The following is a 26139-nucleotide window of genomic DNA, read 5'->3' as shown; positions in this document are numbered from 1 at the left end:
ACTTAAAAAGTAAATAAACTGGATCAGGGCTGAACAATTTTTTAAAATTGATCACAAGTATGCAAGAATCAGTTAAGTAAACATATCCATAATTTGATTTTTAAAAATTGATACTGAATTTTCAGACTCTGAGGGCATAAGGGTATTAGTCATAGAAAATAAGCCTGGATCTCTATATTTAAAGGTATTATTTCAAAGTGGGAGAAAGGCACGTTGAGCAGTGTACCTAATCTGTACATAATATCCCTTATTTTAAAACCCTTGATAGAAAAATAAAGCAATTGATATTCCTTTCCCCAGTATGATCTTTATTCTGAGCAATGGGAAGAACAGGGCAACAAATACGCTTATTTGGGATTTTTTTCAAATGACAATTCCTTTTTGTAGTTCATTACAATTTCTGTTCAGCCATTGCTTCGAAGGAATTGCTTGTCTTTATTTCAGTCAATTTTAGCACCCATAGTAGTAAATGCTTGTAGGCATTTTTTAATACATAGTCTTTTTCACAGAAATGAAAGGGGCCATATCCCTGGTTTAAACAAAAAGACGTTTCTCTGGGCAATGGTGCAAAAACATATCCACATACTTTTCTCCCACCATTTTCTTGACAGTTCTTGCAACCTTTACCCTTGAGCTCTAGTACTTGAATATTTTGCAAATCACATTGTAATAAAGAAAATTAAAGCAATTATAATGAACATAAGATGGGTTAGAGTGAAATATTTGTCAAAATGAAAAATAATCTATGATTTAAAGAGCTAAAGTAAATTTGTGGCAATTGAAATGTTCAAAAATTAATAATCAGAAATCTGTAGATAGTAAGTTTAGATCAAACCGCACCACATACCTTTGGTGAAATTAGAAAATTCCTCCTGTTGGGAGACGTTTAGCTGTCAACCTTATGATTTCAGACAAACAGAGTACTGTAAGTGCTGAAAATCACCTTCATCTTAATTCATTTGGAAAGAAACTGATAAATCTGTTTGATTTCAAACATAAGTCTAAAATAACTGATGTATTTTAAATTTTTGTGACCCAGCTTTGTTTTTCAGTACTGCTTACAAAATTTACTGTTTCTCATCTGAACTATTAAATCTGCTAAGGAAATTATAAATACATATTCCAGTTATTTTATCACTTGAAAACTGCAGCAGAATTTAGGTTGTTTAAACTGTTCAAATGTTTAACCGTGTGGCAGAACAACTCCTAATTTCAAAAAATCAGCTATTGCATTAGATTAGCATGAAGCCCTCTGAAATTTGAATGAGTGCTTTTTAACTTTATTTTGGCAGTTTTTCACATTCTCTGTTTTGAGAAAAGTATGGCAAAGTGAAGGGATTAATCTGATAAACAGGCTGTGAACATGTCTTCCATAGCTGTAACAGTCTTTGTATCAACAGATAACGTTTTATCATCTTGTGTAGGGAAGGATTTATGGGCTCCCACAGCTTGGTGGATGATGATTGGCTACGGGCACCAACTGAACACAACAATCTTGCTTGATATCAACTTGAGATTCAGAGTCAGAGTTTGAGTTTACTCTCTCCAGCACTGTCTGGAGTACTCACCTACTTTAACGACAACACAAATCAGGTTTTTGGCACTGATCAATCAGTGTTTTGAGGAATTTGCAAACAATAAACTATGATGGTTCTTGTCAATGATTCATGATGGCAAGAGTACAGACCTATTTGATTGACTTTTGTCCCACTCGTAAAGCTGCTTTCTTTTTTCCAGGTCACTCATCACTAATATTTGAGTGAAAATGAACAATGATTGATTGTAAAGATCATTAGCGCAGAGGGTGGAACATAAATTCTGGCCATCATTGTCAAGATTATTCATTACTAATCTTTTTACATAATTTAGTCAAACCATTCATAGTTATAACGGATTAATCATGTCTTGCCTAATCCAATTCAATAGGGATGCCAGCCATGCTGAATTTCTCCAGCAAGTTGTTCTTTTGTTTCTGTGGGTGTAGTTCCTGGCAAGCAACAAATATGTCAGTTACAAAAATTAAGGCAGGCATATTCCAAGTTGAAATTTAAATTCATTTTTTCCTCTCAACATGATTTAGCATATGTATTAGATTTTTGCCTAGTGAATTTCAGCAGTTCTTTGCTAAAATGCTCAATGCAAGATTTTGTATTTATCCAGTTCTCTATTTTGGGAAAGATGTAGATAAGTCAGTATTTATTTTATTTCAGTTGCAGCCCAGTGGTTGCTGATGGAGGTAATGTGCTGCAGTTTGAAGAGTAATTAAAATAATTGGATATTTTGGTGTTAGTTTGAATTCTTAGGCAGATGCTTCTCTGTCTGCCTGTTAAACCTGACAACTACCTTGAGAGCAATGGCAGTAACATAACTTCATGCCCTTCTATGATTAATTTTGGGAAGGAAAGACGTTTTTATTTAAAAGGCATACTGATGTAACAGTTGAGGAAGAAATACTATTTTTATATTGCAGTATTTTAATAGGCGTTAAAGAACCATAAAGATTGAGAATATAAGAGAAGGCCACTTGGACTGTTGCATCTGCATTACCTATTTGTTGATGTAATCCCAAGTTAATCCTTCTGTGCTCTGCACAGAGACCTGCAGCTTTGTCTATTTCAAATATTTATTTCCCTTTGAAAGATGAAATGATCTTGGCCTCAGCCACTACTTGTGACCGGGCATTCCTGCTTCATCATCACTGTGTAAATAGGTTTGTCCTTGGTTCTTTCCTTTACATAATGTCTTTTCAATCGATGGTTCCCTCATTATTGGCTTCCCAATCAGAAAAAAAACGTTATTTTATACAACTCCTTTTCAACTTTAATGTGTGCCCAGCCACTTCACAGTTAATTCAGAGCGTTTGTATTTTAGTCACTCTTCTGATGTAGACAGCTATCGGAAACATTTTGGGCACAATGGTGAGTTGTATAACCAGATACTCTGCTCTAAAATAGAGGAAATAGCCTTTGGTTACAACTTATTTCAAACCATTCAGAATTTTTAAAACCTTTGTTAAGTCTAAGTCTATTAAAAAATCCAAATTATGATTGCCCATTTTCAAATATAATTTTAGCCACCTGCATTCAAACTTTCAGGATATTACTTGTTTCAATCTTCAGATATCGCTGTTATTCCCCACACGTCATTATTTTTCTATTAAATATATATTAATATTCCTTGTTTTTTATTTTTAAAAGTCATTACTCTTCACACAACTGCACTAAATGCACCTGTGACCTGTCTGCCTACTCCACTTTAATTGACCTCCTCAGTTTGTCAAACCACATGTTAGTGTCAGCAATTTTAAGATTGAACATGTGTCCAAATTCAAAGTTGACTAAGTTTTGATTTCTCAGATGCATCTTATCCAACCCTATCCATTTGAGCAGTGCCTGTTTGTCCCTGTTGCTTTATTTCATCATACCATAGACCTGATTTTTTTTTAAGACTCTTGTGAAAAACTTTATCTTCCGATTAGTTTATAGTACAGTATAGCATTTTTGGGGATAATGTGGGCATGAACGATGATGCAGAATTGGAAGATGGTTATTTTGTCACTTCTGGGATTAGTTCAAATAGTTGTTTCATATTCTTCTTAAGAACAGCTAACTTCAAGAGGATTCCATTAAAGAAAATGTGAAAAGATTGAATTGATATCTCCGCTACCTCCCCCCATGGTTCAAATGCTTCTTTCATTTTCAGCAGCGTTACCTGCCTTTGTACTCAAACTTTTGCATATTTCTTAAAACCTTCTGATTCCCTCCTTCCTCACCCAGTACATTTTTCAGTTTTTCCCATAGTTTCTTTTCAATATTGTCAATTAAACTTGAAGTGTACTTCACATTTGGAATTTTTATTTGGTTTCAGTCTCGTTGCTCCAGGGGCACCCCACTTTCTGCTTTACAAATAGATCGTTACTTGAATAGCATTTCTCTTGTAGATTTTCCATGGATTTTCTGTCAACCTGTTGGCTAACTCTCTTGGTCAAATTGTTCACCCTAACTAGCCCATGTTGGTATCTGCCCTGTACATGGTAGCTGCTATAATCTAATTTGCCTGTTCTGTTTCCATGTTTCTTTATCTTCCTTTACATCAACTCCCTATTGACATAATCATTAAATATTTGCACTTGGGTTCTTGTGGCGCAATGGACGATTCCCTTCCTTTGAGCTTGGAGGCCTCGATTCAAATCCCAACTGCTCCAGAGATGTGGTTGGAGCTCTCTTAAAAATGTTGACTGTCTCTCTGGTTCAGTCCCTTAACCCAAATGAAATCCAGAGCCTCAAGTTCCTCTATGCTTTCTTTTAAACAAAGGCTCTTCCTACTGTCTTGCATTTATTCTAGTTGAGTCACTTGGTGAATTCTCATGGTGTACCATGCCATAGGACAAGTTACATACCTTTCAGTAGTGCAGATAATATTTCATTACACTAGCTGAGAACATGGTTTTTAAATTTGAAATTATCGAATCTCAGTTGGTGTTTCTGTTGAATTAAGTTTTGCATGCCAGTTTAAAAAACTTAAGATACTGTATGTTTAGGTATAATTTTACTTTCCTACTAATATTCCTGACGTGTTATAACACACACTTTGATAGTTTTCAAAACCACTGCCTGTTCCTCATTGGGCAATCTGGATCCTAGATATAGTTCTAGTGCAGATGGTTACATTTGGTAATTTCATGCAGTGCAAATTTTTCATTTACAAGTAAAAATGTTTTATTTACACACATTTGTAAGTGCGTGCTCTAATCATGTGTTGGCCTCCTTTAGTAAAGGTGTTCTGTTTGAAGCCTGATATTTATCAGCCACTCTTTTTAAAATTATAAAATGGTTAAGTTCTAGAATTATTGTATTTTGATGCAGTTCCTTTGAAAATGGAATCTGAACAAATATGTTCAAGGTTTATTGTTAAAAATCACATAGCACCAGGTTATATCCAACAGGTTTATTTGGAAGCACTAACTTTCAGAGTGCCACTCCTTCATCAGGTTTATTGTTATTTGACTTAAATGCCCACCGTGACTAAAACAGTGAATGTGAAACCCAATGTGTCATTCTACCATTCAGCGACTCCATGTTAAGTTCCTGCTGTATGCTTGCTTAGCTGATGCAATTGGCCTCCCAAGGAGGGAGCACCATATAAGGGGGTTCCACTGCTGACTATACTTGATTATCTCGGATGGAAAGAGCAATGATGTGAATGTGAGGACTATTGGAACGGTGTGTGTTTGTTTCCAGACTGGAATGGCCAAATATCCTATCTAGGCTGGTGTAAAGAATGCCCACTTGAGTGAGCTAGTGGCTTCCATTATGGCCTTTTGTTCCCTTCTCTTCCTCCCTCTTATTCTTCTTCCACTTTTCCACCACCCTCCTCACATTGTCTGCTCCTTTTCCTGTCATGGCTGAAACAACTTAAATTTTTTTTAAAATTCATTCATGGGATATGTGTGTTGCTGATTGGGCCAGCATTTATTGCTTATTTCTAGTTGCCCATAAGGAGATGGTGATGAGCTGCCTTCTCGAACCTCTGCAGTCCATGTGTTGTGGATAGACCAAAATTGTGTGTGTGTGTGTGTGTGTGTGTGTGTGTGTGTGTGTGTGTGTGTGGGGTGGGGGAGGAATTCCAGGATTTGACCCAGCAGTACTTGGAATGGTGATACATTTCCAAGTCAGAATGGTGAGTGCCTTTGAGGGGACCTTACAGATGGTGATCTTCTCATGTATCTGTAGTCCTTCCTTAAAGAAATATTCTAAAGGAAGAGCTAAGCTTAAAGTGTATTTCAAGGGAGGTGAAGAGGAAAGAGAATCCAAATATCTTCTCTGGCCCACACATTATACCTCAATCTCCTTTGGAGTGGATTTTGAAACTTGAGTCTGTTTCTTCTTTTTCCACATTTTATCAATAGAATATTCACATGCAAAGTTGATCTACTTATGGAAAAAATTCCAAAATCAGTTTGTTCCATTACTGGCAAGGACCAACATCACAATGCTGTTGTGCTTACTTTTCCCACCAGAATTTGCAAAAACTGTCCGAGAGTTCCGTTTTCTTAAAATACCCCATTGAGTCAGAGCATCTTTTTGCCCAGAATAATACAAAATTTCTATTAACATCAAATTGAATTTTATAATATTTTATGTTTCAAATTTTATTCCTATATACAAATTGTGAGTGGATTGTTTCAGTCGTTTGCTGCTCTGCATCTTTTTCTTTTTTGAGAAGTACTAACTAGTAGTTAGAATTGTAACACCTCTTCCAATGCTCCGTGGGATCCTCTCTGTTTTAGGCCGCAGAAATCCAGCCATAGAACTGAATTTGTACCTGGGATACTGCACGTGGTTGGGCATCACTAATTTATTTTCACCTTGTCCATGTTTGGCATTTATGTTGTCAATAGAAGGTTTTCAAAAAAAATGCTGAGGAACCATCAGCCTAACTGAGTGTGTATCGTATAATCCTATAGCGTAACACCAGTTGGATTGTGATCCTCCGAATGCAAGATTGTGGCTACATTCAGGATAGAATTGTTAAAGCATTCCTAACACTGTGTAATCTCTACTCTTCATAAATAATGTGTCCACAGAAATGGTCAGGAAATCCCAATTTTAAAAAAAAGTATTTTAGGACCTACCAAAACTGTAATCACTGCAGAAAGGAATTTTAACATTAACTGGCTTTGCAATTTCACTGTATGGGTGGTGGGTAATTCTAGGCAGGTTACTCAGGAATGTTTTCACGTTAATAAACTATTCACTGCAAGGACTTCTTTCAAAATCCACTATCAATTTTCTTCTCGAAAATGGATTTTACAAAGTCTGTGACAATTTACCATCTTTTATAAACAGTGCACAGTGGGCTTACACCCTATTCATTTCCAACATCAGTTTGGCTTTTACAGCTTCTGAGAGGAACTACGCGCTACTGGCTTCCTGTATAGATAATGGTAAGGTTTATAACGCAGACTTTTTGATGATTAATAGTCTTGTTTAACATGTGGGTCACTGAAAGAGTCAATGAACTCTCATAGACCCTGAAGCAAATTTCACACAGTAGAAATTTTATTTATTTCTTATGTTGAAAACCTCTAAACTGTTGTGGCAGTTATTGGGCTGATAATAAATGAAAAGGATCTATTTCCTATCTGAACCAAGTGCACCCAATCCACTCTGAAAAACCCAATGCAAAACTAATGACCAAGCAGAGAACTTCTAAATGGGTGGTCAATATATTTGGCACTGCTCAACTTTGCAGTTTAGCACACAGAGGAACAAGCGTAGGGCATTCCATGGTTTGGCATCAGAAATGCGGTTTGTATTATCTGCATAAACTTTGCATGTGGAGAAGGAATTACAGACTTAACTGTTTGTTTCAGTCGGACCATGATGTTTTATCATCTCTGCAGATATCTCCATCTTCTGAATCAGATTACTTTGTGGATTAACCATAGAAAATAGAAGCAGAAGTAGGCCATTTGGTCCTTCAAGCCTGCTCTACTGTTCAATATTAATATGGCTTATCATCCAACTCCGTGTCAAATTCCAGCAGTCCACCCATGCACTTTGATACCTTTCTTAAAAACATTCAGTGTTTTAGCCTCAACAACTAAATTAGGTTGGGATATCTGGTCCGTATGGATGGTCTCTTTCTGTGCTGTACATCTCTATGACTCAATGACTGTACTTTTGTGGGAGAGAATTCCACAGTCTCTCAGCTGACTGGGTGAAATTTCTTCTCAGACTTAAATGGCTTACCTGGTATCTGTAAACTGTGACCCCTGGTTCTGGACTCGCCAGTCATTGGGAACTTTCTTCCTGTGTATACCCAGTCTAGTCCATTTTGAATTTTGAAGGTTTCTGTAAGAATCCTCCCCATTTTTCAAACTCCAGTGAAAACAGTCCTAACCAATTCAGTCATTCTTCACATGTCAGCCCTGCCATCCCAGGAATCAGTCTGGTAAACCTTTGTGGCACCCACTTCACAGCCAGACCATCTTTCCTCTCATAAGGAAACCAAAACGGTACGCAGTACTCCAGGTGTCGTCATCAAGGCACTGTAATATTGCAGCAAGACATCCCTGCTCCTCTACTTGAATTCTGTCACTATAGCTTGTGTGCTTCACTGTGGAGAAAGTGAGGACTAGAGATACTGGAGATCAGAGTCAAGAGTGTATTGCTGGGAAAGCACAGCAGGTCAAGCAGCATCCGAGGAGTAGGAGAATCAATGTTTTAGGCATAAGCCCTTCATCAGGAAACACAGTGCTTCACTGTGGCATTGAGTGCTTACTTTTAGAGATTGGTGTACAAGGACACCCAACTCTAGGAGATCGCAGAGCACTTGGAAATCAGTTACAGGATTGGTTGGATTGGTCACAACTATATTTAATGGTGTTTGAAGAAAAATCTCACATTTATCCACATTCTATTTCATCTGCCATGCATTTGCCCACTCAGTGAACCTGTCCAAATCACTGCAGTATCTCTGCATCCTTCTCATCATTCACTTTCTCACCACACTTTGTGTCATCTGCAAACTTGGAGATATTCCATTTAGTTCCCTCACCGAAATCTTTAATATGTATTGTAAATAGTTGGAGTCCAACTATTGAGTCCTATAATACCCAAGGGAAATGAATTGTTTATCCCTACTTTGTTTCCTATCTACCAATCAGATCTGTGTCCATGTCAATATGCCATTTCCATTCCATGCACTTGAATTTTAGGTGCTGATCCCTTACGTAGAACTTTATTGAAAGTCTTCTGAAGATTCAAGTAAACCATTTCCACATATCAACTCTGTTAGTTATATGCTCTCAAAATGTCAGTAGCTTTGTCAAGTATGATACTCTTACATAAATACTTGCTGACTATCCAATCCTTCGCTTTGACTGTTTTCCAACTGCTTTACTATTAAATCTTTTATAATGGACTCTAGCATTTTCACTGCTACCAATGTCAGGCTACCCGGTCTGAATTTTCCCTACGACTGAAGTCTGGCAAACTGCCCTAACTTATTTTCTCTTGATTTTTTTTAAATAGTGGGGTTGCAAGAGCTACGCTCCAATCTGTAGGAACTGTTCCAGAATCTTGAAAGATGACCACTATTTCTTGGGCCACTTCCTTAACTAAAATAAAGGAAGGTTACCTGTCTAATGGCCATTTTTATGACCAGACTTCAGTCGTAGGGAAAATTCAGACCGGGTAGCCTGACATTGGTAGCAGTGAAAATGCTAGAGTCCATTATAAAAGATTTAATAGTAAAGCAGTTGGAAAACAGTCAAAGCGAAGGATTGGATAGTCAGCAAGTATTTATGTAAGAGTATCATACTTGACAAAGCTCCTGACATTTTAAGAGCATATAACTAACAGAGTTGATATGTGGAAATGGTTTACTTAAATCTTCAGAAGACTTTCAATAAAGTCCTCTTTAGTGATATTTCCAACCAACCTATTGGTCCCTGCAGTATGGTAGTTTCTTTTGGGTAATGAAATATGAGCTGGGCATTGCATGTTAGCTGCACTATAAATTTGCTTTGAAATGAATTCACATTGTGGTAAAAGATTGCATAAAACTGAGATAATACCTATCTGAAGTATTATAACATGTTTTAGAACAAGATCATTATTGTCGAAGAATGAAGCAGATTTTACCAAGTTACATGATTTTGCTTTGCTTTACCCTGTTCTATAAAGATCAGTGTGCTTAATTTGCTTTTGTTGATTATTTAGTGTTTTCTCAACCTTTGCTGAAGAATCGACTGACTGAGTCTGGGATATCAAAGATTTTTGAGAAATTTTAACTGAATTAAGATTAGCGCTTGGTTTAGATTAGCTTAGACTAGATTCCCTACAGTGTGGAAACAGACCCTTCGGCCCAAACAATCCACACCAACCCTCCGAAGAGGGACTCACCCAGACCCGTTTCACTCTGCCTAATGCACCTAACACAATGCGCAATTAGCATGGCCAATTCACCTGACCTACACATCTTTGTGACTGTGGGAGGAAACCGGAGTACCTGGAGGAAACCCATGCATGCATTGGGAGAATGTGCAAACTCCACACAGACAGTTGCCCAAGGCTGGAATCGAACCTGGGCCTTTGCATAAAATAAATTATACCAAGCTGTTTTGAACCTTTGTCTTAGTGTACTCAAGATTATTTGTGTTACAGAGTTGAGTTTGTCTCACACAGATGATAGGCCACGTTTCTTTCTGATTGGAACACCGTTAACAAAACAAACTCTCAAGTGCATTATACAAGACGATATAAAGACATACCATGAATGTTAGAAAATAGAGTATCACCAATTTATTTCATAAAAAGTATGAATTACAGTACGGATTTCTTTTTCTTGTAACTAATATGTCTATTTATTCATACAGAAGTATGCTGAGAATGTTTGTTTGGTGTGTTTATTAAAATATAATTACAGTTGTCATTCTGGTAGAGTTCTTAATCATTTAATCAGTCTCTGTAATCATTTTTCCCCTCCGTTATGTCTTTTTTTTAACCACTGTGAAGTCAAGTAATATAGATTTTTGATGATGATTCAAGCTTAATCATTCCTTTTTGTGATTGCCTGAATTTTCTTCATTTCAGCATATGCAGATAAATTTTTTGTTGTTGGTTCTCAAAATGAGTTAAAACAACTTAAACCAACCTAATAAGAATTGGTGCTTGTGCACAGTAAAATATTGAATCTCCAATGGTTTATACGTATAGAATGTCAAATTGAGAAATGTCATCTTGAAAGTGTCTGAAACTCACTGAGAGAACTGGTGTGATATGCAAATGTCCTTATTCACACTTGGATTTGCTAGTTAATCTTTGAATTCAGCAGCTTAATAATATTTGACCTTGCATATAGCATTTTTCCTGTTGTTCGCAGCTTATTTGTGGAGAACGAAGATGTGTGATAAATGAGTTAGATTATGAAGTCAAGGTTATATTTGCAATATGATAACTTGTCTTCTGTGATTGCGGTTTACTTCATTACAGTGCATTTATTTCATCTCCCACAGCAGAAACCTGTACTTCCAGTATCTAATCCTCACAGATCTAAGTCTGTGTGCAGTGTAAGATTTTCTTTATTGTGAATTTACTTGTAGAATGGTGTGAGGGATTTTGAACCTTTGTAAACAAGGAAACGATATGCCTGTCAATGCTAATCAACACTTGCTGCTAGACTGGTCTGCATCTTTTTCTATCATTCGTGAATGTGCATGTATGTGTGTTTTTCAATGGTGGTCTGTTGAAGCAAATCTATCAGTAAGGTTGAATTGGGCTTTAACTGGTGCCGTGACTTGCTTAAATTTGGCTTGCGCTTGATGTTGGTGTTCACTTGAAAGAACCAAGATGAGCAAAGAGATGCACCGTTGTCAAAACAATCAGTATCCTAACCGTTCGTTTTTTTCCCTAGATTGAAAAGATAATGAGTTCCATTGGTGCAGGGATTGACAGTGACTTCAGAAAAGAACGACAGAATGCTTCAGGTAATCAGAGTTTAGAAACATATTATCTATATGGATGAATAAATTGAAATTTGCATAGAAATCATTTTATGTTATACTGGTTGTCTTTAAAACCAAATTAGATATCTTGTAAGGTAACTAGTGAATATGCTTCATGATTAAAGAAAAAAAATCACATTGCTGGTATAAAATAGCTGACATTTTGTAAAGAAGCAACTGAATGTGCCTGTGGCCATAACAGTACTGAACAAAACATTTAGATCCTGTAGGGAGATTTGGTGCAATACAAACAGGCTTTATCTTGATTTGAGAGTCAATATAAAGCTTGTGGAAAGTTCATTTTTAATCCAAAATACATCATTCTAGAACATAAGTTGAAAAGCTATGATTGAATGTAAATCTCTACTCAACCAAGAAACAAAAGTTAGAAATGATTGCGGAGATTATTTATCTTTGAGCTTGTGTTTAACTCTTATGAATAAGAAGGATATCCATAACTACTGATTTGGAACAAGAAATGTGAGGTTTTGTGATAAAATAATGAAAGAATTTTGTGTTGCTATTGGGGAGTGGAAAGGATTTTTAATAACCTTAAATGCACCTTTACTGGCTTTAAGATTACCAGCTTGTCATTGGTGCGTCTAGGATTCACAAGCCAGTAGGAAAAATATACCCTTGAATCCTGTACTTCATCCCAAAAGATATGTGACAGAAGTATTGAGTTCATCTTTACATTATATAGTATAGCCATTGGAGTCCAACCAACGACTGCCAAAAGAAAAACATTAAATATACATGGTTTTAATTTGCCTAATGTAAGCTCAGTTCAGTCTTCTGATGTGTAAGTGTGTGCAGTTTATTTGGTACTAAAATTAATATTCTGTTCTATATTAATGCAATAGTCCTTGCTACCTGTGCGTCTTCTCCCCCCCCCCCCCCCCCCCGCCTCCCTGTTCTTCCCCTCCCCGCTCCCTGTTCTTCCGCTCCCCGCTCCCTGTTCTTCCCCTTCTCCTCTCCCCCCCCCCCCCCCCTCCCCCCGCTCCCTGATCGACCCCTCCCCCCGCTCCCTGATCGACCCCTCCCCCCGCTCCCTGATCGACCCCTCCCCCCGCTCCCTGATCGACCCCTCCCGGACCTCTGTTTGCCCCGCCCTCCCCGCTCCCTGTTCGCCCCTCCCCGCTTCCTTTTTTCCCCCCCCCCCCCGGCTCCCTGTTTGCCCCCCCCCGGCTCCCTGTTTGCCCTCTCCCTGTTCGCTGCCCCTCCCTGTTTGCCCCCCTCATCACTCCCTGTTCATCCCCCCCTGTCGCCTGTTCACCCCACTCCCTGTTCGGCCCCCTCCCCGCTCCCTGTTCGCCCTCCCCCTCCCCACTCCCTGTTCGCCCCCCACTCCCTAATCGACCCCTCCCTGCTTGCTGACCGCTCCCGGTCCCTGTTCACTCCCCCTCACTGCTCCCTGTTTGCCCAGCTCCCCCTCCCTGTTTGCCCCCCTCATCGCTCCCTGTGCATCCCCCCCCCCGTCGCCTGTTCGCTCCGCTACCTGTTCGCTCTGCTCCCTGTTCACCCCCCGCACCCTGATCGACCCCTCCCTGCTCCCTGTTCGCCCCCCGCACCCTGATCGACCCCTCCCTGCTCGCTGATCGCGCCCCCTCCCCACTCCCTGTTCGCTCCCCACTCCCTGTTCGCTCCCCCTCACTGCTCCCTGTTTGCCCAGCTCCCCTCTCCCTGTTTGACCCCCTCATCGCTCATTGTGCATCCCCCCCCCGCCCCGTCGTCGCCTGTTTGCCCTGCTCGATGTTCGCGCGCCCCCCCTTCACTGTTTGCTCCTGCTCCCTGTTCGCTCCATCCCCCTCGCTCCCTGTGTATCCCCCCTCCCTGTTCTTCACACCCCCATTCCCTGTGTATCCCCCTACCGGCTACTTGTTCGCCCCATCACCTCACTCCCTGTTCGCCCCGCTCCCTGTTCAGCCCCCACCCCGCTCACTGTTCGCCCCCCACCCCGCTCCCTGTTTGCCGCCACTCCCCGCTCCCTGTTCTTCTTCCCCTCCCGGCTCCCTGTTTGCCCCTGTTCACCCCCCGCTCCCTGATCGACCCCTCCCTGCTTGCAGTTCGCACCCCCCGCTCCCTGTTCGCCCCCCCTCCCCGCTCCCTGTTTGCCCAGCTCCCCTCTCCCTGTTTGTCCCCCTCATCCCTCCCTGTTCGCCCTCCTCCCTGCCCCCTGTTCTTCTCTCCCTCCTGGCTCCCTGTGTGTGCCACCCGCTTCATGTTCGCACCCCCCTCCCTGCTCCCTGTGCATACCCCCCTTGCCAGACTGCGCCCCCACCCCCCCACCCCCCCCCACCCCCCCCCCGCCTTCGCCACCCTCCCCCTCACTGTTCGCTCCTGCTCCCTGTTCTCTTCCCGCCCCCCACCCCCGGCTCCCTGTTTGCCCCGCTCCCTGGACTCCCCCCTCCCTGTTCTTCACACCCCTGCTCCCTGTGTATCCCCTTCCCGGCTCCCTGTGCATGCCCACCGCTCCATGTTCTTCTCCCCCTCCCGGTTCCTTGTTCGCTCCATCAGCTTGCTCTCTGTTCGACCCCCCCCCCCCCCGGCTCCCTGTCTGCCCCCCCTCCCGGCTCCCTGTCTGGCCCCCCCCTCCCGGCTCCCTGTCTGCCCCCCCCCTCCCGGCTCCCTGTCCGCCCCCTCCTCCCCGCTCCCTGTTCGACCCCCCCCACTCCCTGTTCCCCCTCCCTCCCCGCTCCCTGTTTGTCCCCCCTCCCTATTCGCACCCCCCTCCCTGTTCGCCCCCTCCCTCCCCGCTCCCTGTTCTTCTCCCCCTCTCCGCTCACTGTTCCTCTCCCCCTCTCCGCTCACTGTTCCTCTCCCCCTCTCCGCTCACTGTTCCTCTCCCCCTCTCCGCTCACTGTTCCTCTCCCCCTCTCCGCTCACTGTTCCTCTCCCCCTCTCCGCTCACTGTTCCTCTCCCCCTCTCCGCTCACTGTTCCTCTCCCCCTCTCCGCTCACTGTTCCTCTCCCCCTCTCCGCTCACTGTTCCTCTCCCCCTCTCCGCTCACTGTTGTTCTTCCCCTCCCTGCTCCCTGTTCTTCCCCTCCCTGCTCCCTGTTCTTCCCCTCCCTGCTCCCTGTTCTTCGCCTCCCCCCTCCCTGTTCGTCCCCGCTCCCTGTTCTCCACGTTCTTCCCCTCCTGGCTCCCTGTTCGCCACCTCCTCCCGGCTCCTTGTTCGCCCCCTCCTCCCCGCTCCCTGTTCACCCCCTCCTCCCGGCTCCTTGTTCGCCCCCTCCTCCCGCTTCCTGTTCGCCCCCTCCTCCCCGCTCCCTGTTCGCCCCCTCCTCCCCGTTCCCTGTTCACTCCCCCTCACTGCTCCCTGTTTGCCCAGCTCCCCCTCCCTGTTTGCCCCCCTCATCGCTCCCTGTGCATTCCCCCCACCCCCCCCCCCCCCCCCCCCCGTCGCCTGTTCGCCCGCTCCCTATTCAGCCCGCTCCCTGTTCGCCCTCCCCCTCCCCACTCCCTGTTCGCCCTCCCCGATCCCTGTGCATCCCCCCCATCGCCTGTTCGGCCCGTTCCCTGTTCGCCCCCATGCCCCGCTCCCTGTTCACCCCCCCTGCTCCCTAATCGACCCCTCCCTGCTTGCTGATCGCGCTCCCTCCCTGTTCGCTCCCCCTCACTGCTCCCTGTTTGCCCAGCTCCCCTCTCCCTGTTTGACCCCCTCATTGCTCACTGTGCATCCCCCCCCGCCGCCGTCGCCTGTTTGCCCTCGCGCGCACCCCCCGCTCACTGTTCGCTCCTGCTCCCTGTTCGCTCCATCCCCCTCGCTCTCTGTGTATCCCCCCTCCCTGTTCTTCACACCCCCACTCCCTGTGTATCCCCCTACCGGCTCCTTGTTCGCCCCATCACCTCGCTCATTGTTCGCACCCCTCCCCGCTCCCTGTTCTTCCCTGTTCAGCCCCCACCCCGCTCACTGTTCGCCCCCCACCCCGCTCCCTGTTTGCCACCTCTCCTGGCTCCCTGTTTTACCCCCACCCCGCTCCCTGTTTGCCACCTCTCCCGGCTCCCTGTTTGCCCCCCTCCCGGCTCCCTGTTTGCCCCCCTCCCTGCTCCCCGTTAGCCCACCTCCCCGCTCCCTGTTCGCCCACCCCGCTCCCTGATCGACCCCTCCCTGCTTGCAGTTCGCATCCCCTGCTCCCTGTTCGCCCCGCTCCCTGATCGACCCCTCCCTGCTTGCAGTTAGCACCCCCCGCTCCCTGTTCGCCTTCCTCCCTGCCCCTGTTCTTCTCCCCCTCCCGGCTCCCTATGCGCGCCACCTGCTCCCTGTTGGCCCCCCCTCCCTGCTCCCTGTGCATCCCCCCCGTCGCCTGTCTGCGCCCCCCCCCGCTCCCTCTTTGCCACCCTCCCCCTCACTGTTCGCTCCTGCTCCCTGTTCTCCCCGCCCCCCCCTCCCGGCTCCCTGTTTGCCCCGCTCCCTGCTCTCCCACTCCCTGTTCTTCACACCCCCACTCCCTGTGTATCCCCCTCCCGGCTCCTTGTTTGCCCCATCACCTCGCTCCTTGTTCGCACCCCTCCCCGCTGCCTGTTCGCCCTCCTCCCTGTTCGTGCCCCGCCCTGCTCCCTGTTCGCCCCCCCTGCCCTGCTCCCTGTTTGCCCCCCTCCGCGCTCCCTGTTCGCCCCCCCAGCCCTGCTCCCTGTTTGCCACCCCCTCCCTGTTCGCCCCCCTCCCTGTTCGGCCCCCCGCTCCCTGTTCGCCCCCTTCCCCGCTCGCCCCACTCCCTGTTCCCCCCCCTCCCTGCGCCCTGTTCGCCCCCCCCCCCCGCCCCCCCGTTCGCCCCCCCCCCGTTCGCCGCTCCCTGTTCGCCCCCTTCCCCGCTCGACCCACTCCCCCCCCCCCCCCCCTCCCCACTCCCTGTTCGCCTCCCTGCCCTGCTTCCTGTTTGCCCCGCTCCCTGTTGGCCCCCCCGCTCCCTGTTCGCCCCCACCCCCCGCTCCCTGTTCGCCCCCACCCCCCGCTCCCTGTTCGCCCCCACCCCCACGCTCCCTGTTCGCTCCCCCCAACCCTGCTCCCTGTTTGCCCTCCCTGTTTCCCCCCCGCTCCCTGTTCTCCCTGCTCCCTGTTTGCCCCCCCTGCTCCCTGTTTCCCCCCCCCGCTCCCTGTTCTCCCTGCTCCCTGTTCGCCCCTCCTCTCTGCTCCCTGATCGCCCCCCCCCGCTCCCTGTTCTTCCCCCGCCCACTTCCTGTGCGTTTGCCCTCCCCTCTCCCTGTGCGTCCCCCTCTCCACTCCCTGTTCTCCAGCTCTCGCTGCTCCCCCATACCTTTGTTCCCCCCCTTACAGCCTCACTGTTTTCCCCCCTTCCTGTTTCCCCCCTGCCCCCTTCCTGTTTCCCCCCGCTCCCTGCCTGTTTCCCCCGTTACTGCCTTCCTTGTTCTCCCCCTTACCCCCTTCCCAATCCCTCTTTCCTCCCTTAACCCCTCCCTGTTCCCCCCTTACAACCTCCCTGTTTCACCGCTTACCCCCATCTCCCTGATCCCCCTTATCCCCATCCACCCTCCCAACCCGACTCACCCCCCCCAACCCCACACTCTCCACCCTTTCTCTGCCCTGTCCCTCACTCTCCCGTCCCTTCCCCCTTCTCTCGCCCCCATTTCTCCCCCGCCCCCCTCCCCCGCTTCCCCTTCTCCCCTGCCCCCCTTCTCCCCTTCCCCCGTTCTCCCCTGCCCCCGCACCTCCCCCGCCCCCCCACCTCCCCCTTCTCCCCTTCCCTCACCCTCACCCTATCCCGCTGCACGCTCTCCACCCCCTTTTGCGTGCTCCCCCCCTTTTGCGCGCTCCCTCTTTTCGCGCTGCCCCCTTTTGGCACTCTTCCCCCCTTTTCTCTCTCCCTCCCTGTCTCCACTCGTAATCTTCTCCCCCAGCCCCTTTCTTCCTCCCACTCTTCTCTGCCTAGAGTGCCTTCTGTCGCAAAGTTTCTGGATAAGCTCCCCCCCACCCCGATGCATTGCAGTGCCATTAGTTCATAAACTCTGAGCCGAAGCTATTATCTGTAAGAAGTGTTTGAATAGCTGTGTTTATGTTTGCCCACGTCAAAATGTTATCCTTGAACTACCACATAACTCAGCTTTGACCCACTGCTTGTGCTAACATCCTTGATGAGATTTTAGTTAATTATTTAGGTATTTTATTCATTTTATTTGTAAATAAAATTTGTTTGTATGTGCCCTGTATTAACCTTACCGCTCGTATGTCTACTACAGTAAAACTTGTAAACGCAATAAGAAGGGACCGACCATTCAGCTCTTAATTTTGTGCTGCGGTCACTTTTTTCCGCCATTTTGAATTCTGATGGGGTTCCTGTTGAAGTTTAGCTGTTGCTGCAACTGAGCTCGAGCTTTTATCAGGAAGCTCCATTGCTGTCATTCACTGAGGTTTTCTCTGCTCCCCTCCCATTGCTTCTGTGGCTGAGCTTCCATCACCACCTCTCTTTGACCCAACCTTCCACCACTCACTCTAGCTCCCTTTATCTGACCTTCCCTTCCTGACTTCTTCCTCCTCTACAACATTCCCATCAGTTTGCTCCCTCTCAACTACAACCTCCCTTATTCTTTCCTCCCAACCTGTCCACCCAATCATCCCTTGCACCGTTCCTCCTTCCTTTTTCCTACCCCTCCATTCTTGTATGCTGCCTCCGACCTACCCACTTCTCCCAACCACCCTCTGACCCTTCCCACTCTCACTATCCATTAATACATCCTTTCCACTCCTTCCCCACTCCACTCAACTCCAACTCTACAAGAATTCCCATGTCCCACATCTCTCAGCCCCTTCTTTTTCCTTGCAGAACCACATGCCCCACTTTCGCTGCCATCTAGTTCCTTTCCTGTCACCCTATTCTCCATCAGTTTGCACCCTTCAGTGCCTCCCGTGCTCCCCACATCTCATTCCTTTCTTCCTCTGCTCCCGTAACACCTTTCTAACCCCCCCATCATTTCTCTTATCCCTATATCTCCTCTTCCCTCCTTTATCTGCTGTGTTGCTCCTATTTTCTGCTGACCATCTTTAGCTGTCCCTTTCTTCTCACTCTTGTTCCCCACTCCTCCTCTACTGCACCCCACTGCATTATATTTGAAGTCCTAGTCCAGTCAAAAAAAATCTGACTTAGTGAGCTTTGTAGCTGATTTTGCAAATATGTCATCCTTTGTCAGTTTAGCAAAGATAAGCAAATTCATTGCAGTCACGCATTCATTTACTTTAATTTGTATTCCTGAGTTGTTGCACTTCCTTAGTGGAAAGCAATTATATTCAAATAAATCAATCAGGTCGGGACATCAGGCAATGGGATGGAAGGAAACATTTCGGAGGAAACAACACAGATTTTGATTTTAATTTTCTCTTGCAAAACCCCTTGTTTCTTGCTGAAGTCCACGTTTCATGTTCCCAGCAGTTAAGAATTATGTTTAAAAAAATGCACTTTGCAGCAATAAACAACCAGAGTTTGAGCTTTTTTTTCATTCCTTCTGAAGTTGCCTCATTTCTCCTGACACAGTCCTAAGCTGCTCATGCTATTGAATGGTTGATGGTGTATTCTAATCAGTGCTAGGAGCTCAGAGGGGGAGGAGGGAGGATAGGGTGATAATAGTGTGAAGGGACCGAGCAAGGAGCTCAGCTGGCAGACAATGAGCACTGCTGCAGCATGAAGAGCTGATCATTAGGAATGAATTGGAAGCTCAGTTCCCTGCTGTATTATTAACATCGGAATAGAGGCAGCGAGTGCAGCTGCTTTACTTGGCTCGAGTGCAGAAGCAGCAGCTCTCATATGCTGCATACTGTATACTTAATTCAAATAAGTTAACTAGTGGGGACATAAGAGACTTTGGGTTATTTGATAACCCTTCCGCATGGCTATCATTCTGGATTACAAAGATCTATACAAAGTTGGAAAAATTGGTATCCCTGAAGTCTGATTATTAATTCAGGCTTTTAAATATTTCTTGAATTTGGATCAACACCTGTGAGGGGCTACATTTAAGGGCATTTTGCTTGGATTAGTTGCCCCAGCACATTGTGAGGGATAATGATGTGGCAGTGTCATATCTCGTCCTCGGAGTGCCGCTGTTACCGCCTGAATGGTTTTTCCTTGCTCAAGCGTTTGCCGATCAATCTCTCAGCAGGTTCAAGGATGCTGGAGCAGAGTGTCGGGCAGTGGCTTGAATCGATTGGGATGCAACAGTATGAAAGTAAACTGGTGCTGAATGGGTTTGATGATGTGCGCTTCATGGTAAGTGCACCCATCTATGCTTTTTAGTTAATTGTAATTTATATCTTTATTCTTTTGCTCAATTTACATTTGTGATACATTCCCATCAAGCATTCAATTAATGGTTTGGAAATAAAGGTTGAAATTGATTCTCTAGTTTATAATCTTATCCCCTGGAAGACTGCAGTAGTACTTCTGTACTGCGTTCAAAAGTAATTAAACCAAGATTTTAAAAGTCACGGTGAAGCAATAAAGTGGTTGTCATTAACTTTTGCCAGCATCCCCAGGTATCTTTGCTTTTTCTGATAATGATGGAATATCTATTTATTCCTGAAGAGAGCTTGGTTAAAAATAAGATGGTGTTAACCAGATTTATTCTATAAAGTTAAACTTTCTCCATTGTCTGGAGAGATTAAACACATGTACATTCATGTTTCACAAACAAAAGCAAAAATTGGAAAAGTTCAGCAGGTCTGCAACCATCTGTGGAGAGAAATCCGTTATCATTTCGGGTCCAGTGACTCTTCCTCAGAATAAATTCATACTTCACTCTCACTGTCCTGCTAATATGGTTCTCTTCCCTCCTCAAGAACACAATCATTTGGAAAAAAATTGCTATTTCTCTATTTCTCACTAAGTCACTATTTCTCACCATGCATTATATACATGATTTTAGATGACTCAGAGATGTGAAGTCTTTCACAAATGTATGTTCCAGGCTTTCTTTGTTTTAAACTGGTCATAGGTTTTCCTTTATAAAAATATCTGGATCTAAGCTTTCAAAGGAGAACTGATGTCTTCATGGTAGTTACTTAGGAACACACCAGTTCTCAAACACAACATATCCTGAAGAAAGGGCAAAATCTCAGGTTTTGTTTGAAAGATGGTGATCTGATTTTAGACTAATAAACATCAAATCCTAAATAAAAACTGAAAGAACTGGGGATGCTGTAAATCAGAAACAAAACAGAAGTTGCTGGAAAAGCTCAGCAGGTCTGGCAGCATCTGTGGAGAGAAATCAGAGCTAACGTTCTGAAGAAGGGTCACTCAATTGGAAATATTACCTTTGATTTCTCTCCACAGATGCTGCCAGACTTGCTGAGGTTTTCCAGCAATTTCTATTTTTGTTTAAGTATGCAGAGCCCCCTACTGATTTTTCTCTCCATATTAATAATTAGTGATGGCTAAATGTTTTGTAAAAAGTTCATTGTTTTTCTGTTTGATGCACAATAACTTAAACAATTGCAGCAGCACTAATAAGTTAACAGTAAAGGATTTACTTCAGCTTTCTGGGAGAAGTATTAGGAGATTGTTTTACAACATTGGCTGTACAAAAATAAGTTGATATCTAATATCAAGCTGTGCATTGCAGCATTCACATTCCCATTTTGTGAAAGTCAAGAAAAACCATTACTATCTTTATCTGATCTTTGCACTAGTTAAGCCAAATTGAGAGATGTTGATCAGAAAGTAAAATGTTCTTCATTCCGAGAAAAGTACATTTTCAGTGCAATCTGTGAAAGGTATAACCTCTACATCAATAGTTTCTGGTGTTTTTTTAAGATTAAGCTGAGTAAAGGGAGTAAATTCAGTTGCCTTTCCAGATCAGACAAATCCTCTTGCTGCAAGTTTCAGTGAGCAATAGGCATTAAATTGTCTGCCACTTTAGTGGTCCTCCTGTTACATATTTAGCTACTGTTTCATACATTCGAAAGATAAATGTGGCTGAAAAATTCACAAGCATTTTTTGTAAACAAAAGAAATTCTTAAGTCAGCAAATCTGTTGCTTTCCTCCATGTCCTAGAACAAGGAGTTGGAAGTCTGCATTTTACCATTGGTTTTGAAAATGTTGCTGCCATTTTTTTTTAGTGAATTTTTAAATCTAATAACAAACTAGGCTTTGAAATTTGAGGCAATAAAACTACTAATACTTAGTAAGGAAGTTACAACTTGGATTGAATTTTAACATTTAAACCTAGTCTTTCATGATTTGGAATTTGAAACAAATCTCAACAAATTTGGTGTACATTACTGTGTTACATCTGAGCTATGTGCACTTGTCTGGTGAGATCGACTATAAACCTAGATCTGCATGTAGTATCACGGCAATACAATATTCAGCACTGAATTATTAAAGCTTCTGTGACATCATCTGTTTCATCAAACTTTAATTTATGAAAGTTGTGCTTATGTGTAAGTGACATTCCGATTTTAACTCAGCAAGCATTTACTTCATACTACATTATTCCTTTCTTCTTCTTCTTCTTGAATATACTACTGTAAGAGGGACATGTGGGTACTCCAGCATTGGCAGCATTTCTGTAACTCACATATTACCTCATAGGAATTGGGCCACAAAGTTAAAACCCATTCCTACACAGTTGCCTTTGGTGTCCCTTGAGCATTTTACCTTAGATGCACCCATTTTTCATCTGACATGCTGAAATCATTGATGACATCATCTGAAAATACATAATTTCTACATGTCTACTGCTGACACCCTGCATATGATCACATTTGTACTTTTACTTGACAATATGAATCATAGAATCCCTACAGAGTGGAAACAGGCCCTTCAGCCCAATAAGTCCACACCGACAGTACAAAGAGTAACCCACTCAGACCCATTCCCCATCCTATGTTTATCCCTGACTAATGTACCTATCCTATGCATCCCTGAGCACTATGGACAATTTAGCACTACCAATTCACCTAACCCTGCACTTCTTTGGACTGTGGGAGGAAACCACAGCACCCGGGGGAAACCCACAGACTTGGAGGCTGGAATCGAACCTGGGTTCCTGGCGCTGTGAGGCAGCAGTCTAACCACTGAGCCACTATGCCGTCCCAAATATGCTGAAGTTATTTGCAACCTCAAGGTCATACTTGACATTGAGATGAGCTGTCAATTACATATCTGTGTGGTCACATATTTCCCTTTCCATGACTTTGCCAATTTCTACTCCTGCCTCAGCTTTTCTGCTGAAACCTTCATTGATGCCTTTGTTATATCCAGACCTGACTATTCTCATGCAATTTAGCCAGCCTTTCCCCAAATACTCTACATAAAATTGAGTTCCAAGCTCTGTTGGCTAGACCCTAACTCGTCAAATTCATCTATTACCCTTGTGTTCACTGCCCTATATTAATTCATGGTTAAATATTGCCTTAATTTTAATAAAAGCCGAAAGAACTGCAGATACTGTAAATCAGAAACAGAAATAGTGGAAAAGCTCAGCAGGTCTGGCAGCATCTGTGGAGAGAAGTCTGTTAATGCTTGGGGTCTAGTGACCCTTCCTCAGAATGGCAACTTAATATTCTCATTCTTGTTATCAAATTTCTATCACCTCCAGTTATCATACCCTCCAAATTTGAAACAAATCTCAACAAATTTGGTGTACATTACTGTGTTACATCTGAGCTATGTGCACTTGTCTGGTGAGATCGACTATAAACCTAGATCTGCATGTGTCTTTAATTGAGGCTTTTGAACATCTCTAATTTTAATTAGTCTGTCATTGGTTTTTTGTGCCTTCAGCTGCCTTGGCTCTAATCTCTAGGATTCTCTGTCTATCTCTAATTTTTTTTCCCAGGAGCCTCCTTTAAACCTACCTCTTGGCTTGGAGTTTTTATAGTTTGTTATAAAGCCTTTAGAAATCATCTTAGCATACTTTTATTAAGACAAATATACAATATAAATGCATATTATTACATTGTATGGTTTACCATCTTGGTAAGAGAATATCTGCTTGTTCTTTTTGTAAACTTAGGTTCTATTCTGATCCCATGACAATATTTACTCCAATGCTTGTCTTGCTTTGATGCATTCTGGAGTGATGCTACATAAGAGTATAGCTGAATCATTTCAGATTATAATTCCAAAATAAACTATTTGTGCATTCAGAGTCAAGATGTGATGCTGGAAAAGCGCAGCAGGAGCAGGAGAATCGACATTTCAGGGTGAAGGGCTTTTGCCCGAAACATCCATTCTCCTGCTCCTCGGATGCTGTCCGACTGGCTGCACTTTTCCAGCACCAAACTCTCTTGACTCTGATCTCCAGCAGTTACAGTCCTCACTTTCTCCTATTTGTGCATTCAGTCTACTATAAGTTCATAAATAGTGATTAAATGTCACTTCCATTAACAATCCATCTTCCCACACCTTTCTGCTCTGTCAAGTTTGTGTTTTAGTGATGAATGTTGTTCCAAGACCTGCAGCATTGATGTGTAATGGAAGAGTATATAGTTCATATGTTACAAGCTTGCCAGTTATGATTCAATATCTGTAAAACTTTGTTTAAATTTTGTTCAAGTTCTGTCACAGAGGTCAAATTAATATACGAAGCATTAGGTGCAGTTTAACCTAGGAGTCATTGCAGCATGCAAAGCATGAGTCACCAATAGCAATCCCAGTAATTTTTGTGCATATTTTTAACTAATATTAAACTTGTTCAGGTATGCATAATTTAAGCTGTTGCTATATAAGAGGTGAACTGCTGATAGAAAGTGGCACTGTTGAAATTTTTTCACGTTCAGGTTGCAAAGGATGATGTTTGAGCTGTCCAAGGTTTCCCGAGTGAATGGTTGGAAAAAACACATGGTTGAACTTTCAGTAAGGCAGCTTGTAGAATATAAAGGAATCTTGCTGGGGTTGATGTTTATCCAGACATTTGTCTATAGTAAGATATAACAAAACTTTTACTTCCATTTAGACATATAAACATAAAAAATTGGAGCAAAAGTAGACTATTTGACCCCTCCGGCCCTGTTCTATCACTCAGTAAGATTATGGCTGATCTGTTTGTATTTGGAATTCACATTTTCATGTACCCGCAATGACCTTGAATTCATGTTAGATAAGGAAATCAATCTACCTATGCTTTAAAAGCATTATGAATCGCTGTCTTCTGAGACACTGACAAACTGTCGCACAACCCTCAGGGGAAAAAACAATTCTCCTCGTCTGTGTCTTACAAGGATGACTCTTGATTTTAACATTGTGCCCTAGTTCTGGACTGACTCAGCAGAGAAAACGTCCTTTCCACCTCTACCTGTCAAGACCATTCAGGATATTACACTACTTGAAAATGGCTAGAGCAGAGCTTTGAGTACAGGACTAGTATTTGTGGCGAATTCTGTGGTTTTTCTTTGGTGCCATCATAGAGCCATTTAAAAAAAACCAAAGGTCACAGTTTATGGATTTGATTTTGTAACATTGAAACAATACAGACTCTTCCTTTATGTGTTTGTCAGATAATAAATTATTTTGAACTGCTATGAATCCACAACCATTTGATGAAGGAGCAGCGCTCTGAAAGCTAGTGCTTCCAAATAAACCGGTTGGACTATAACCTGGTGTTGTGTGATTTTTAACTTTGTCCACCCCAGTCCAAACACCAGCACCTCCACATCATTTAATCAAGTATAGCAACTATTTTGCGCACACAGCTGCACTCCACAAACAACAATAAGTTCAATGATCAGCTGGTATACTGATGAGTTTTAGTTATTGAGGGAGGTTTGTCAGTCTGACCATTGGGAAAGCATCAGTAGAAACTGAGGGTTTTTAAAAAAAATAATGCCAATATTCCAGTCAAGAGTTAAATTGGATAAAAATTTCGGATTCATAGTATGTAACTCAGACTCAAACTTCTAAGCCAGAACAAGACCACAATGTTTCTAATCCATAGTGACTTTTGTTCATGCTTAGAAATTTGTGAGCAGATTAAAATACATAATTTACATTCTAAACCTGACTTTGCATAATTGAAAAATGATCGCTTTAAAAAATTGCAAAAGTAATCTAACCAGAGCTGTAAAGAGAACAACACAAAAAGATCATATTTCTAATTTTTTTTCCAATGCGTGTATATATGTATGAGAGAGCGAGACAGTCGCATAGTAAATTACCAGATAGATGGAAGCAGAATGTATGTCATGCAAATTATTCAGCCAGTCCTGGTGAGTGAACATGAATTGGATCTTAACAGGTATAATGCTGAATGCTACTACCAGGAATGTCATTGGGAAAGAGTATCATCAAACATTCACTATTATATGTGCTTTTCAGAATAAATTGCTGAGGACGTTGTTCAGATTTTCCATTCCTGGCAATGCCGAAAACCTGAAGAGTTTTAATTGGGGTATTGATAATTTTATGGCCCGATGTATAATGGAAAGACCCATTTCTGTTCTTGGAGAGACCAATAACCAGGGGATTTTTTTTTTAAGTAATTGGTAGAAGGATTAGACAGAGTTGAGAAAAACCTCATTGCATTTTTTTGTTTCAAAACTTGGATATGCTAACATAAGAGTAAGTCATTCAAGCCCAGTCCAGCATTCAATGAGATTGTAGCTCATCGCATTCAGTGTCATTTTCCTGCATTATCCTTGATGTGAGGTTGTTGACTTGATTTTGAATACCTT

The 26139-nt window shown here is 43.4% G+C and overlaps 1 protein-coding gene across 15 annotated transcripts in view; it reads left to right on the top strand.

Annotated features, from left to right (window-relative positions):
- LOC140467167 (ankyrin repeat and SAM domain-containing protein 1A-like) overlaps positions 1–26139 on the top strand; it is a 346018-nt gene that overhangs the window by 221758 nt on the left and 98121 nt on the right. For 6 of the 15 annotated variants that reach the window (XR_011955354.1, XM_072563311.1, XM_072563314.1 and 3 more), the window contains 3 exons: positions 11024–11077; positions 11422–11494; positions 19625–19734. Coding sequence is in view for 14 of the 15 variants with exons in the window: in XM_072563311.1 (XP_072419412.1) it covers positions 11024–11077; positions 11422–11494; positions 19625–19734 (237 nt within the window). In the remaining variant the exon portion in view is untranslated. The remainder of the gene's footprint in view (positions 1–11023; positions 11078–11421; positions 11495–19624; positions 19735–26139) is intronic. The other 9 variants (XM_072563318.1, XM_072563316.1, XM_072563310.1 and 6 more) reach the window with 4 other exon arrangements.

The sequence above is a fragment of the Chiloscyllium punctatum genome, chromosome 45 (assembly GCF_047496795.1).
Source record: "Chiloscyllium punctatum isolate Juve2018m chromosome 45, sChiPun1.3, whole genome shotgun sequence".
Taxonomy (NCBI): Eukaryota; Metazoa; Chordata; class Chondrichthyes; order Orectolobiformes; family Hemiscylliidae; genus Chiloscyllium; species Chiloscyllium punctatum.
The sequence above is the reverse complement of the archived record's forward strand: the minus strand, read 5'-3'. Positions and strand labels throughout refer to the sequence as shown.